The sequence below is a fragment of the Phocoena phocoena genome, chromosome 2 (assembly GCF_963924675.1).
Source record: "Phocoena phocoena chromosome 2, mPhoPho1.1, whole genome shotgun sequence".
NCBI classification, from domain to species: domain Eukaryota; kingdom Metazoa; phylum Chordata; class Mammalia; order Artiodactyla; family Phocoenidae; genus Phocoena; species Phocoena phocoena.
The window spans coordinates 30,235,174-30,251,099 of record NC_089220.1 but is presented as its reverse complement, the minus strand read 5'-3'; the positions used below and the strand labels follow the sequence as shown (position 1 = coordinate 30,251,099).

Genomic DNA, 15,926 nt, shown 5'->3' with positions numbered 1-15,926 from the left:
TACTTCTCATATTCCACAGAATCGAAAGATCTCACGGCGAGTGAAAGATGTATTCATCTTAGTCCTATAAACCTATTTGGGCATTAACATCCAGATGCCCGGGCTCATTAAGACTGAGAGAACGTAGAAGGATCTGAGTTTATCTCAAAAGAGAAGAAAAGACTTGTGATCCATTAAGGTAGAGTAGGGGGGAAGTCAGAGATTCAAGAGGTTAGCATGCTGGCTTCCCATGTGAGCCAATGCGGGGGTTATTCTTTTTCAAAGTGGCAAGACAGCAACGAGCCCAACTTGCAGAAATGATCAGCCGCAGCCTCTGGCAGAAGTAGACAGCCAGTGCCAGGCAGGTGGGTACCTCCCTCTCCCTGACCTAGATCTGTTCTCAAATAATATTTGTGAGATGGTATCAAATTCAGCGTATTTGGAAAGAATAGTAAGTCATCAGAATAAGGGCTAATTCTGAAATTTTTTTTGCCTACCATACATACATTTAGAGTCATAAAAACATTTGGGTGGCATTTCCATCAGTTGCTGTATGTGTGTTCTGTGTGTGTGGACAGCCTGAAAACAAAGCCACTATTGAGTTATATAAATTCAGAAAAGGCATTGGAATGAATGCTGGCCTTCTGGAAATGCTATTTTTTCACTTTGGGATTACTCCAGCAACCAAATAGAATTTTCTGATACATTTGCCAAATAAAAGAGCTGAGGCTGAGAAGTAGCATGAGATATTTTAGCTTAATGTACGTTTTGGAGAGCAGGGTAAGAAAAGCAAGCTCTAAATATAAATACAAAAGTTACATCTTGACTTTGGCTGTGGAATCATGTTGTCACTTCTTCGTAGATGCAAAAACATTTTAACATTCACCGTGAATATAATTCACTGGCTATTACTTGTTTACCCCAAAGAGAGCTAAAAAGTCATCAGGCCCCCAGACGTGGCATTGGCCCCAACCCCGTTCACATTTCTGCTGCCGTCTCCTTTCTTTCCATCTTTCTGTAACACCTCCTCCTCTTCGCAGTAAGAAAATCAAAGCAGCTGCAAAATGAACTGTTTTTTGAAGTTTCTCTGTATTAAGTGCATCTAAAAGCCAAACTCTTAAAACAGAAAGGAGTGATTCATGCCATTCCTTAATCCTTACCTCGTTTTCTTTGTAACCTACTCCTCCCATTCTTCCCCCACTCCAGTCCCCTTCCAAGTACTTCAGAATAAGCAGTGAGAAGTTTGGGAGATGTTTTAATAGAAAAGAAGGGATAACAGAATCACAGCTGATAACAGGTTTGTCGCTGAGGAAAGAACCGGGGCTCCCAAGTCAGATCTGCCACGTGGGCACAGACGGATTTGCGGGGGCGGGGGGGGGGGTCATATTTTTCGGTGCCTGTCCTTATTCTTTTTCTGATAGAAAAGCTTCTCGGCGTGATTTTATTACGCCTTCTGTCAGTTTCTGTACCTGAAGCCCCATCCTGCCCTGCTTCAGAAGGTACGCAGGTTCGCTGTAAAAAACTGCCATGTTTCAGTGAATCAGGTTCAGTCCCAAGGCTTCAAAACTTTGGCTTCAGTGTAAGACTTCATGTGCAAAATCGCCTGACCCTGCAGACCCCTTGCAAACCGTCTTATTAAGCACAGAAAACCCAGCCTTCTGTAGGGGGGCAGAGGAAAGTGGACTCAGAATCAAGAAGCCTGGCTTATTGAAAAAGTCACCTTGATTCCCCTCCCTCAGCTATAAAATGGAAATGACCTGCCCTGCTACAAGAGCCAGTGATCTGTGCCAGCATTCACGTCGGAAATAAAATATCATTGTTATCGAGATTTAGCTGATGTCTCGTCAGAGTCTTCAGGCTCACTTGTTAATATCCCAGCAGTTGCCCCAATGCCTATTTGAGTGGAGAAGGTAGAGGCCAGCAAATCACGTCTCTCCGAACTCCAAAGCTCTGGTTTCTGTGTCGAGCCAGTCCACAGGGTGAGGGATCCCTAATTTTAGAAAGAGGTGTATTGTGGGCTACGTGGAGCACATCTCTGCTGTGTTATTATATAAACTCAGTCATTTCAGTGAAATTCAACAACTGCAGTTCTAGGCACGTTTCCATGGAAGTTTTTATACGGTGATGCTACTCTCAACCAAATGTATACACACTAAATAGCAATCTCTGAATATTCATTCCAGACTTTGAGTAATAAAATTGGAAAACAAAGAAGCATACAAAGAGTGTACTGGTCTCACTGTGGTCATATACTCTGAGAGAGCCAGTGGGGAAATCGGGATTAATTGCTATGTTAATGTCACTGGGGCTCATTTATACTTCGCCCTGCCATACTACGAAATTGCATAAGCAGTTCAGCCCTTGAATTCTGGCAGCTTTTGGAAACATACATGTTTTCCTTTTTTCCCCTATTATTTTTTCACGCCCCCACCCCCTTCAAGGCAGTTTTCCAGCTGTCCCCTTAGGGAGTAGTTTTATGGGGAAATTTCTTTTGTGGGCTTCCAGCTGGCTTTATTTTTATTATCTCCACGAAGTGGCTGCGTTTGTCCCATTCATATGTTATCCATCATGCATTGCCTTGGGATTTTCCCTTTGAATTGTTGACTTCACATTTTTGGTTTGCACACACAGGCTGTCTCCTGGTTCAGACATCTATGTGACGGTCTCATCCATGGCTTTAGCAAGATCCCAGCCATGTCGCAACTCCCCGAGCAATCTGTCTTCATCCAGCGAGACTGGCTCTGGCGGGGGCACTTACAGGCAAAAGTCCATGCCCGAAGGGTAGGTGTGCCAGAGTTGGCATCGCTGTCTCTCATATGTAATTGAGACGTGTAAAAGAACTTCCATTCAGCCAGACTGGATCAGTTCACGAAAGAGCAAAAGGGAAAATACAGTTAATACTCCAGATTAAAAAACGTTTTCATGGCTGGTTCAAACCACTTCTTAGGAAGTTTATCATTCTTTAGTCTCTAAGGACTCAATGGCAAAGAAATCAAGTTACATCAGTTCCTCCATTATATGTATTGTCTAGTTTCATAGTACAGATTTTGCCACTTCTTAAAATTTCCTCCAAAGGGAACTCAGTAGTATACTGCTTGCACTGGGTGGAGTTTGTACTGATGTTAAAGTAGGGGAAATGTTTATCGTATCCAAAGCTCAAAGTGATTTTTCTCACGCTTTAGAAATCTGTTTGCTTCTGACCAGACTCACAAAGTAAAAAGCTAAGTGTCCATGATTAAAGAGGCTACTAAAAGGTAAAGAAATTGGAATGTCTGAAGCTGGGAAGTAATTAGCAGCAAAACATCACATGACACACATGATCTGGCTTTGCTCCTCACAAGCTTCCTGCTGGGATACCTCTGGCGAACTTGATAAAGAACTTGAAACCACTGGAAAATCAAAAACGGGGTGTTTAAAAAAAGGATGTTTCTATGCCAAGTTTTCCCCGAATTACTTTAACAAATGCACGATTTGTGTACTTTCTTGAGATTTTACCATATTACAAAATAATTATGCTTACGAGAATACTTTCATAATGGATATTTTTTATCCTATAGTATTGTGTTGGTTTTTATGGCTAAGTGTAATTTTATTCATGTTTTTGCTAAATGTTTATGTTAGCAGAAAGTAAATAACAAAAACCACTATAAAATATACTTCCCTCCCCACCCTACCACCAAGGATTCCCTTGGTAGCGTATCTAAAATGCACATTTCTTATTTTAATTACTTCAGTGACAATTAGTAAAAAAAAAAAATTCTAGCTCTTATTTATGAGCCCCTGCAAGAAGTTTTATGAATTAAATATTATTATTATCCCACACCACAAGCCCAACTAATTATTTCTTTTTTTTTTTGAAACATCTTTATTGGAGTATAATTGCTTTACAATGGTGTGTTAGTTTCTGCTTTATAACAATGTGAATCAGTTATACATATACATATGTTTTCATATCTCTTCCCTCTTGCTATTTCTTGTTTTAATTAGCAGATTTTAAATGGCCTGGTTTGACTTCAAAAGTAAGAATTCACTGCAACTTCAGTGTTAATGCAGCAATAAAATATAAATGAGCTAACAACCACAACAAAATCATTGTTTGCTTCTTCTGTCCATTTTGGTATACACTCTCAAGGCATGCCAAAATGTAATTTGAAACATTCATTTTTGGTGAATATTAATGTTAGAAACATGGTTCCCAGTGTTCGTGCTACATACACTATTTTTTTTTTAATGCAGTGGTAATTATTTGACTTGATATTTAATACTAAACCTGCCATAGGTGGTATTGAGGGTTTTCGCCATTGCTTTTGAGGTTACCTGGGAATTATTTGCTATACGGTATAACATCAGTTTTACCTGGGGTGAAACTTTACAAGAAGATACTGATAGAGTGTTTTCCTTTAGATCCCAAGCAATTGTTGTCTGTATCAGTGATGCAAGAGATATTGGTGTTCACTGTCTGATTCACATGCCTTACTCATGGGCCAGGTTTGATCCTAAAGTTCACACTTACCGAGGGAACAATCGTTACATCTACTCCTTAACTTAGCCCAGTAAAAATAACTAGGTACAGGGTGACAGTGAAGCAGGAGTGTGTGGAGTCTGCTGCAGACTCATTAATGTTAAACTTGGAAAAGCTCCAAAGTGTGAGGTAATAACAACAGGTCCGGACACACTGATCGTCCATAAATGTAATCCGCCCCTTTGTTGCCCTCCCTGTGCCTTGCTTGTACGTGTTGTACGCTGCCTGCTCCCTGGTGTAAGGATGTTGAGACCATCCAAATCAGTTGAGAGGCACAGTTTCACAGGCTGGTTAATAAAACCTGCTCTACTTGAGTGAAGGCGGAAGAGGCACCTGCACCAGTTTAGCATGGGAATGAGAGAGAGTTAAAAAGCAACACTGATGAAAAGACATAGGGTCTGTTCTACCATCCTTGAGATGTGTTTTGGGGCCACGTACTCTGAGGAATGTTGACGAGGCAGGGCACGTGCAGAGGGAAGGATGGACCGGGCAGATGCGGAGTTGGAGGTCGTGGTGTGAGAATCGTAACCGCGGATGTACAGCCCACAGGTGGGCATTGTGGAGGCAAGGAGGCCGCGATGGCTTTCTCCTAGCACTCCTAGCCGAGGGATTAAACTTGTCTCTGAGGGCAACTGAGCTCAATAGGTGAAAGTTATAGAGAAGGAGTTTCTAGCCCATTATGAGGAAGGTATTTCGAAGCTGTCAGCCTGCCCTGGAGAGCAATGGACTGTCTCACGAGGTAGACGTTCTTGGTCAGTGAACGCGTTTCATGTATCAGCCAAATGATTACTTAAAAACTCCTTCAAGTCCGAACCGTGACTCTTAAAGTATTAAGTGCTCCTCCAAACAAAGGGACAATGAAGCTCTTCAGAAAGAGGCACAGTGTCAAATTAGAACAGGTTTTGTCTGAGCGCCTCAAGGATGGGACCTTCATAGCCCTGATGCCCTGGCACGTAGTAAACTAGGAGTGTGTGCGAGAACTGAAATTGAAAGTTCATCGGATGAAAATGTTTTTCAAGGCAAAGTTGAAAGGCAGCCTTACTTTATCATTTCTTTAAAAGCAGGCAGCCAAAAAAGCATTTGACTTTAAATTCAGAAGTTTAAAAAGTTGTCTTTGGTTTCCGCTGCTACCAAAAAGTAAAAGCAAGATTCCGATCCACTTCTTACTTTGATCTCTGTGGCTTTTTTTTTTTTTTTTGCGGTACGCGCGCCTCTCACTGTTGCGGCATCTCCCGTTGCGGAGCACAGGCTCCGGACGCACAGGCTCAGCGGCCATGGCTCACGGGCCCAGCCGCTCCGCAGCATTTGGGATCTTCCCGGACCGGGGCATGAACCCGTGTGCCCTGCATCGGCAGGTGGACTCTCAACCACTGCGCCACCAGGGAAGCCTTCTGTGGCTTTTTGAAAAGTCTTAATTTAGTTAGTGCACATAACTAAATAGGATATTTAATAAATAGATTTAGTAAATCTATTAAATTATTTAATTAATCTATTTAATAAATAGATATTTAACTAAATAAGATAACTAAATAGAAGAGGATCATAGGACCCGTTTGAGGATATTCATTCTCCTAACCTAAACAAGGACCCCACCTAGGGAGGAAGTGGCAGAGATCATAATTAGTGAATCCTTTGTTTTCAATGGGCCCTTTCACTGAAGTTTTCATAAATCAAGGTTTTTGTTTGTTTTTAATAATGGAGGTAACTCTGTTTAGTGAGACGTAGAAGTCAAGTTTGTAAATGACAGTGATTTGTGCCAAAAGTAATGAGGGAGATGTTGTAGTAGGAGTTTTACTAAAATATTTTGTAGTTTCCCTGCTTTCCAAATGCTTTTATATAGATGTTTCTCCCTGGATCCATATAAGAGTTGCTGCGACTCTGGGTGGAGAAGCTGAACTTGGCTCCCAGCCTTCCTCCTCCTAATCTCCTGCTCTTTCCAATGCACCCCTTGGTGGTTCTGCCCACACATTTATCAATTTGTAGCAAAGAAGACACCTGTCACATGCATCAGTTAATTCAGGCCCTTTTGCGTTTTATTGTGTAGATTACTCATACATTCATTAGTAACCACACTCAGATTTGTAAATTTCCACATGAATCTTTGAATTTTATACTCTGGCCCTTTTTCCTGGGCTCAGTCAGTATTTGCTTTGCTGATGTTACTAATCAAGGCGTATGCTTCAGTTAAGCCTATGTTATATTATTAGTCTACACAGGGAAAATTAAAATGGGCTCATTAAATAGCTAAACATTCTTTCCAGGAATAGACATTTGCCTTTATATATGCCAGTTTACCTATTTCCAAATTGCCTTCCTAAAGGCGATTTAAAATTTATATATGCCAGTTTACCTATTTCCAAATTGCCTTCCTAAAGGCGATTTAAAATTTATACATTTTGGGGCTTCCCTGGTGGCGCAGTGGTTGAGAGTCCGCCTGCCGAGGCAGGGGACACGGGTTCGTGCCCCGGTCCGAGAAGATCCCACATGCTGCGGAGCGGCTGGGCCCGTGAGCCAGGGCCGCTGAGCCTGCGCGTCCGGAGCCTGTGCTCCACAGCAGGAGAGGCCACAGCAGTGAGAGGCCCACATACCGCCAGAAAAACAAAACAAACAAAAACTTTTATACTTTTGGAAGTGGTCCCTATGTAATGTAAATGATAGCGATCTTTGTTTTTCAGACCTTAGAGTAAGTGCTCAGAAAATACTTGTTCCAAGTATTTGTGCCTTGCGCCTTAGTGATTTAGCAGATAACCGAGTTAAGAGAAACCCCTGGAATGTGCCAATTGGACGACACAAACGGAACACTAGGATGGTGACATTTTTCTTTTGGGTGCGAATGACAGTCTGAGCTTAGCTATTCAAGGCCAGAAGATTTTTGGTTTCTTACTGCATGTCTCTTAGGTTGGCTCGGTCCTAATGGGCCCTGCCCTTGTTCACAGTTTACATGCTTAGCATACATACCTTTCTGAACAGAGGGGTGTATACTGACCATAGCATCCACAGTTCCAGCATCCACGTACACATGCACGAGGATGAGTACGCAAGTACAGAAATGTAAGCAAAACTAGTAGTACCTGTCGTTAGAGTTTAGTTCATTACTCCCAGGACTACCTTCCCTTATGGGTAAGGTCCCTGATGTTATCTTTGCCTTTGGGGAAATCACCACAGGTTTGGAATAAGCCGCAGATCCCCAGCCTCCATCGACAGGCAGAACACCCAGTCAGACATTGGTGGCAGCGGGAAATCCACACCCAGCTGGCAAAGAAGTGAGGATAGCATTGCCGACCAGATGGGTAAGTAACTAATTCCTACAAAAAGCAAGTTGCTTTTATACTAAGGTGACATTGGTTACCTTTGGATGTCATCAGGGCATTCTGTTCTATAATACAGCCCTGGGTCATAAATGGGAATAAGCATTAAGTCTCAGTTAGCTTATGTATAAGTGAAAGCAGCAGTTAAGACCTGAGAGAAAAGTCAAGGAATTCTAAGTAGCCCCGACTTTAAAGACAGAAAGGATATAGGAATTATTTTCAGCACCAAGGTTAAAATGCCAGAGTACCAAGCCACATGTGTCCTAAGTATCTCCCTCCCCCCTTGTTTGTTTGTTTATTTATTTGTTTGTTTTTGCCCAGTATAAGCGCCCTGGGAGATTAGTTGGTATTCTTAATGTTGAGTTTAAAAATTTTTTTTAAACTATGTGCAGAGCAGGAAAGAAATATAATTGTTCTTTAGTCACTTCTGTAGCTTGGTGAGAATGTCTTTCCTCCCTTTATATGCTTTTTCCCCTGGCTCTGCTATTAAGCTGTCAGCTAAGGAAATGTCTTAGGATAAAACAGCTGGAAGGGAAAGATTTGCATGATTGAGCCTTCCTTTGGGTTTCTGGCACATAGCCCTTCCCTCTCTCTCTCTAAGCAGTTCTACAAGATACCAAAACACTAGTTGATACAATAAAATTTTGCCATGAGCAAGATTAAGTTTCAACACAGTAGCACCAGGGATTAAGTAGCAACACAATTGATACATCAGGGACTTGAATCTGGACTGATAGGGTTTTTTCCCTTTATCTTATCTCTAGTAGCTTTCCCATCAGAGTACCATAAAAAGAAGTAAATTTCAGGGCTGAAAAAAGATCTGGGTGTAAGGCAAAGACCCGCATCATTTTATCTTCTCTGCAAATGCATCGTTTTGTTCTGTTTTAACGACTGTGCCCATGTTCCATGCCTGGGAAGGGCATCCTCAGTGCAGAGGTTGGAGCCAGGTTGGGGCTCCCAGCTGCTCAATGGGGCGTCAACAGAGAAAACAACCCAAGAACATGGAAGGGAGTGGAGATGCATTCAGCTAAGACAGGAGTTGAGGAAGAGAAACGAAATTCTTAGGTTCTGAAGATAGGCTTTGTTCCATCACCTCAGTGAGATGTGCCTCGTTACTGAAGCCGTCTGTCATTCCCTACTCTCATCCCAACTCCCACCCCGCCACCGAAAACCTGAGCATATTCTGATCCACTGTTCTGCTCTTGACAGAATGTTTCAAATCCCGTGTGTTTTGATACTGTTGAGAGGGTAATACCTGCTGAACAGGATCCCTTCTTCCATATGATTTTGGCAGCTTTTTCCGGCTCCTAGTTGCAGGCTTTGAACAAAGCTGCCCTCGAGCCTTTGTGCGTTGTTCAGGGTCCCTCTTCCCACTCATGTGAAGTCATGTGGGGAATGAAGCAGTATCTTGGGACTTGAAAGGGTCATTACAAGGTTTGTCCTAGACCCGTCTTCATTCTTTCACATAAGCCTTTCTCTAGTCTTTTTTTCCTTACATCAACTTTAGCTTAGTGGCATCCACGTTGCACAGATGAATCTGAAATGAATATCAGTGAACCTTTTTAATACATTCATTTATCCTTTTGGTGAGGTATACCTTTTTTAAAAAAATAAGATACCCCTAGAGCCTGCCACAGAAGCCTTTTTTTTTTTTTTAACCAAGGCCTTTCTCCATCCAGAATCTAAGGCTTCAAAGAAAATGTTCAAATAAATTTTTATAACTTTTGATATTCCAGCATTCCAGAAGGATAACCCAGCCCTTTCTGCCTGGCACTTCAGAAGGAATCTGGGGCTTTGCTGGTACAAGCCATGCTAGGAAGGAATGAAGACAAGTAATTGTTATGTTCTCATTCCTCAATACACTGTATTGAGTGTATAAGGGGCTGACCTTCCTACACTCAATTTGTAAGAACACAATTTTCTAATGACCTTCAGGTCACTGGTTGAAAATGTCAAGCAGATTCTTACTTGTTAGCCAGACCCCACCTGTCTCTGTCCATCAGTGTGTGATAAACTGATGCCCAGGGGGGATGTGGAGCTTAGCTTGCTTAATTGGCTCACTTATCTCAGTGCAGTTTGTTTTTCTGCCTCTCTGCTTTTGGATACGGTTGAGAGTCAAAGAGTACACTGCCCAGTCCTGTATGTGTTAGGAGTGGTGTTGCAGAAATGCAGAAGTGTTGCCGTGAGCTCTTAGTTGTGTGAAAGAGGCTAAATCACTTACCTTTCACCTTTTGAACCCCATCCTGAATGCCAGTGGAGTCCAAAAGGAAGCAATTGTTTTAAGTAAACTAGTTGCTGTGTGTCTTTTCTGTTGTGCTTAGCTTACAGTTATAGAGGACCTCAGGATTTCAATTCTTTTGTCCTCGAGCAGCATGAATATACAGGTAAAATATTTCCAAAGTGTCATGGTAAGTAACACGTGATTGCATCCATGCCTGTCTAGGTAATGTAGACCAAGCGAGGTTAGCCACACTTTGCAATGAATGAATTTCATAAATTTAATCCATATATTTGAGACTTTCCCCCCCAAACCGAAAGCTGATTCCTAACTTTGCCGCATTGTTCATGGCCTCTGGTTTGGTGGTACTTGGCTATGCTAATGTGTATGATGTGACACACTGTCACCAGCTGCAAGCTTTATCCATCAGCCACTTAGTTTTTGACATGCTGTCTATTGTGTAAACTTTCAACAAGCTTCTTGCTGAAATTCCGAGTTTGCTGGCCAGTGAACTGAGAGGTGCAATGGCAAGCCGTCTTCGTTTGTCAACCTGTGCCAGTATCCGTTTAGTGCCTGCACCAGAATGTCCTGTTCTGTATTCCAGAGCCAACGTGCCACCTCCCAGCAGTATCAAAGGTACTGCCAGCTTTCCGAGAGAGCCCCGGTGGGAGATTAATGCGTCAGGATCCGGTGGTTCATTTGTCTCCAAACAAACAAGGGCACGTAAGTTCACTGTAAAATAATAAAAATGATAGATCCCTAGCCATGTACCTTTCTTGCAAGGTGAAAATGGTACCGGTCTGCTCTCTCTTTCTTCCCCAATGTCAGAGAGGAAGTCGTCCTAGTAGAAGGTGGACGTTGGCTGCCACGGCCCCGGAATTTCTACTGCCAATGGCCTTAAGCTTGCTTTGAGATAAATTGAAATTCCTCATTGGTATGCACCTGCAGATTTGGATAGAAGGCCGTGTGATCCAATCACAAACAGTCCTGATGTCTGGAATAGAATGTGCTAGATATAGATTTTATTTGCTTACACAGTTGCCAGCATGAGGTATGTATGGCTGGAGCACCAATCAAGGTGACAGACAGCTTCCTGACAAGCCCCCCTACTGCTTCTCTTATCTTCCAGGGCTACATACATTTTTGTCCCATTACCATAGTTATAAGCAGTTCCTTATCACTTACAGGTAGGATTGGGAAGAAGAGGCTATCGTTTCCTCCCTCTTTAAATTCAGTTGACTTCCTTGGTCTGTCTCTTCACTGGAATGTGTACTTATATTTATGTCATTCTATAGGATGAGGAGATTCTGTATTTCATATTCACTAATTTATAAGATACTCAGAACTTTAATGAGAGGGCTCAGTTTTGCTTCAGTGAAATGAATATTGAAGCTTAAAGAGAGCACAACACGTTCATGAGCGTGCTAGGCTGTGGGAGAGAGAGTTACTGATGAAATGTGACGCTGTCACAGTTCCACTTGTAAGTGCTAGATTACCCTAGGCCACCTGTCAATTTCCCCTCCTTCATTAACAATTTTTATATGGAATACATGGTCAAGTAATACTTTGGAAAGATTGGGTTAGATAAAATACATCGTTAAAGTTAATTTCACCTGTTTCTTCTTTTTAAAATTTGGCTAGAACACTTCAAATTCCAGATGTGGTTCGAGTTTTATCTCCATATACATCTGTCCTGTACTTCACACACTCAGCACATCCGAATGCAGACGAGTCACGTTGAAAATGCCCAGTAGCCATGCGTGGCCGGGACTAGCAAATTCTACAGCCCAGGTCCAGCGCTAAAGAGGAAATAGGAAAAATAAATGATGGCCTTATAATGCAGAAGTTGTTATTGAGAAAAACTAGAGTAGCATCAGTAAAATAACTGGGATTGATCCTTTTTCAAGGGGAGGAGATCTTTCACTTGGAAGTGAGACAAGATGGTCCTCCTGTGGCCCTCTCCCCGCAGCTGGTAAAGACACACACACAAGTCTTTTCTCTCCTTTTCTCTCCATCTCCACCAAGTATCTGAACTTCTGACCCCCCTCTCACTTAAATATTATTTTACTCAGGTATCTTTTGAAATTGTATTTCTTTGGTTAGCCATAAAATGTTCTTTCTAAGCAACTGAGCCACTGTGCAACAGGGGTTCTGCCCACATTTTTTAAATTGAGAGATGACTCATATACCACATATTCACATATCATAACCTTGCCACATTTAAAGTGTACCGTTTAGTGGTGTTTAGTACGGTCACAGAGTTTTGCAACCAGCACCACGATCTAACTCCACAGCATTTTCATCACCCCAGGAAGAAACCTGTATCCTTAGGGAGTCACCCCACCTCTTCCATCCCCTCCAAGCCCTCGACAGCTGCGAATCTACTTTCTGTCTCTATAGATATGCCTATTTGACATTCCATCATATATGAATGGAATCATACAATATGTGGCCTTTTGTGTCTGACTTTTTTCACATAGCCTGTTTTCAGGGTTCATCCATGTTGTAGCATGTATTAGTACTTCATGTCTTTTTATGGCTGAATAATTGTGTGGATGTACCACATTTTTTTAATCCATTGATCAGCTGATGGACATGTGGATTGTTTCTACTTTCTGGCTATTATGAATAATGCTGCTATAAAATTCATGTAGAAGTTTTTGTGTAAACGTGGGTTTTCATTTCTCTTGAGTAGGATTGCAATGGTTTTTCCACAGCAACTGCCGCATTTTACATTCATACCAACAATGCCCACCATCTTTATTGTCTGCTTTTCTTATGAGAGCCATCCTAGTGTGTGTGAAGTGTTACTTCATTGTGGTTTTGATTTACATTTCCCTAATGACTAATGGTATTGAGCATCCTTTCATGTGCTTGTTGGCCATTTGTATATCTTCTTTGGAGAAATGACTATTCAGATCCCTTGCCCATTTTTTTATTGGGTTATTTGAAACAGAGGTTTTTAATTTTGATGAAGTCCAGTTTATCTATTTTTTTTTCTTATCATTTTTGTGCTTTTGGTGTCATATCTAAGAAGCCATTGCATAATCCAAGGTCATGAAGATGTATACCTATGTTTTCCTCTAAGAGTTTTATAGTTTTAGCCCTTACACTTAGGTCTTTGACTTTTTGAGTTTTCTTTTCTATGTGGTAAGGACCCAGCTTCATTCTGTTTTGCATGTGGATATCTAGTTCCCCTAACACTGTTTGTTAAAAAGATTACTTTACCCCATTGAATTCTCTTGGCACCTCTGTGTAAGTTTACCTCTAAGCACTCCTTAGAAAGCTGTCTCCTAAATAGATGCTATATGGGGAAAGAAAAGATGTCTTTAAGAGAAAGTTTTATATTCTGCCTTCTATTTACTATGATCAATAGGGTCTTTCTAATTATAAGCCCTTTGGAAGTATCACTTTCTGTTTTAAGATTAAGATATTAAAGACTTTAATGACAGTTTAGGTGGGTTTTTCTCTGATTAAAATTCTCTCAATACTATCCATGCTTTAGCATAAGCCAAATAATGAAAAATGGATTCTAAAAACTAAGTTTCCAGCACTGTCCGCCATGGAATCTTCTGAGTAGGTTTTTCCAGATACCTCCCGCCTTATTTTTGTGTTCACCGGAGTTTTTGTGTCTTGAGAACCCCCTATTTAGACACATTTCACAGGGTCATTCCCCCGTTATTTTTTCCCTGCTGTTCAAGAAGCCAAGCCTGTAGTTACGGAAAGCCTGCTTCCCTTGCAGTCTGAGAGCCACTACTCAAGCCACTCCAGCAGCAATACCCTCTCCAGCAACGCATCAAGCGCCCACAGCGACGAGAAGTGGTATGACGGGGACCGCACCGAATCCGAGCTGAACAGCTACAACTACTTGCAAGGCACCTCCGCAGACAGCGGCATTGACACCACTTCCTACGGCCCTAGCCACGGCAGCACGGCCTCCCTGGGGGCGGCCACGTCGTCACCACGCTCGGGGCCGGGCAAGGAGAAAGTGGCCCCCCTGTGGCACAGTTCCAGTGAAGTCATCTCCATGGCAGATCGGACTTTAGATTCAGAGAGCCACGGCATGGACCGGAAAACCGAGTCCTCCCTGAGCTTGGACATCCATGCCAAGAGCCAGGCCGGCTCAAACCCTCTGACCAGGGAGAACAGCACGTTCAGTATCAATGACGCTGCCTCCCACACCAGGTAACTGCCCCTCCCTGCTGCCCCTCCCACTCCTGGCCTCCCTGCGGCCATTTTCCGGCCCCATCCCACTTCCCTTTGCTCAAGAGTGTATAAAGAAAGGGGTTTTTTTATTTTGGTTTGTTTTTTTTTGCACAGTGACAGTTATTTTTATATATTTAATGCCTTTTATTTACCACCCAAATCCTTTATTCCTGCCATCCTAGTGCATTATTTTAAACTGTGGGAAAGGTTTGCAGATTTGTTCTTCATAGCTGTATCTGATTTTATAAAAACATTCCTAGCTGCATACCAGCATGAGAGAAGAATTTTGTCATGTGGCTTCCAGCTAGTGATAGAGAATATAGAATGGGACAGTCTTTGGAAGACATTAAAAGAAAATCTTAACCATATTTTTAAAAGGGAGGGGTCTTTTCCAAGACTATCACGGCATCATTTATGAAGCTGAACGCATCTTTCACACTGCCTCTCTATCAGAGAACATCGCTTACCCAGTGTTCGCAGTTTGTTTTCAGTAATTGGCTCCTGACAGTCACGTGTTGGGGGGGCTGTCCAACAGGAAAGTGTAGCTAAAATTAGACACAGCCCGTCTACCTTTCAGAAGAGAAAAGTACACATTCCCCTGTATCCTTGGAGATCGCGGTGATAGGCAAAGTCAATACTATTTTTCATTTCCTCTTTTGGATTTGAGCCTACAATCCAAAGTATAAGGTCCTTTCTTTTAGGGAGGAAACATTCCATCACTCTCGTTTGGGGCCTGTTGATCTCTGTGGTGGTTCCTCCTTTTACCTTTTATTGTTGTCAGTCGTTGATCAGCTTGTATGATAGCATCCAACCTTGCTGTCTTCCAGGCTTCTTTTACTATCATGCCCTCAAGAAAAGTAGCAGAGAAGTTGAGTTTTGTTTTACTTTCCAAACGGGAATCCAGGCACATAATCTGTCAGTAAACCCCAGATAATCTTAATGAGAGAGGACATCCCTGACTTAATTTGGTTTTAACTTGATAAGTTAAATATTCACTTCTCCCATTGTCTGTATTGTTACTGATAAGATTCGCAAGCTTCCCGTTGTGTTTCCTGGTTCCGGAGTTTTATCTCTGTTTACCACTACCACATTGCAGTAATACACTACCAAACGTAAAATAGTTAGCTAGTGGGAAGCAGCTGCATAGCACAGGGAGATCAGCTCGGTGCTTTGTGACCACCTAGAGGGGTGGGAGGGAGGGAGACGCAAGAGGGAAGAGATATGAAAACATATGTATATGTATAACTGATTCACTTTGTTATAAAGCAGAAACTAACACATCATTGTCAAGCAATTATACTCCAATAAAGATGTTAAAAAAAAAAGTGATGGCCACGGGTCTGGAAACCGCATGGCCTCCAAGCAGAAAGGCAACTAGGAAAGTCCTCTCAGGATTCTTGGGTACCATGCATCCAGTTACCTTTCCATAATTCAGAAAACAGAATGTTTGGTTCAAGTGGATTAAGGAAGTGTTTGGAAGACAGAAAGCCAGGCGTCAAATACCATAATAATATAATATAGACGTGGAATCACTTGACACAGAGTTGAGCCACTGGCTTGCTGTTTCTGGCACACCCACCATCTCATTAAGTATGGCCTGTGCATTGACCCAGAACAGTAGTTCCTCTGTGGTTTTCAGGTTTACCTTGACTCCTAGATTTGGTTTTCCGTTCTTCATTTTGAAAGGAGAATG

At 42.1% G+C, this 15,926-nt stretch overlaps 1 protein-coding gene across 5 annotated transcripts in view; it reads left to right on the top strand.

Annotated features, from left to right (window-relative positions):
* Positions 1–15,926, top strand: part of SIPA1L1 (signal induced proliferation associated 1 like 1) — a 143,961-nt gene that overhangs the window by 84,919 nt on the left and 43,116 nt on the right. For 3 of the 5 annotated variants that reach the window (XM_065900642.1, XM_065900633.1, XM_065900649.1), the window contains exons 10-13: positions 2,611–2,760; positions 7,667–7,791; positions 10,632–10,750; positions 13,770–14,212. In XM_065900642.1, the coding sequence (XP_065756714.1) occupies positions 2,611–2,760; positions 7,667–7,791; positions 10,632–10,750; positions 13,770–14,212 (837 nt within the window). Of the gene's footprint in view, positions 1–2,610; positions 2,761–7,666; positions 7,792–10,130; positions 10,194–10,631; positions 10,751–13,769; positions 14,213–15,926 lie in introns of all 5 variants that reach the window. The other 2 variants (XM_065900625.1, XM_065900617.1) reach the window with 1 other exon arrangement.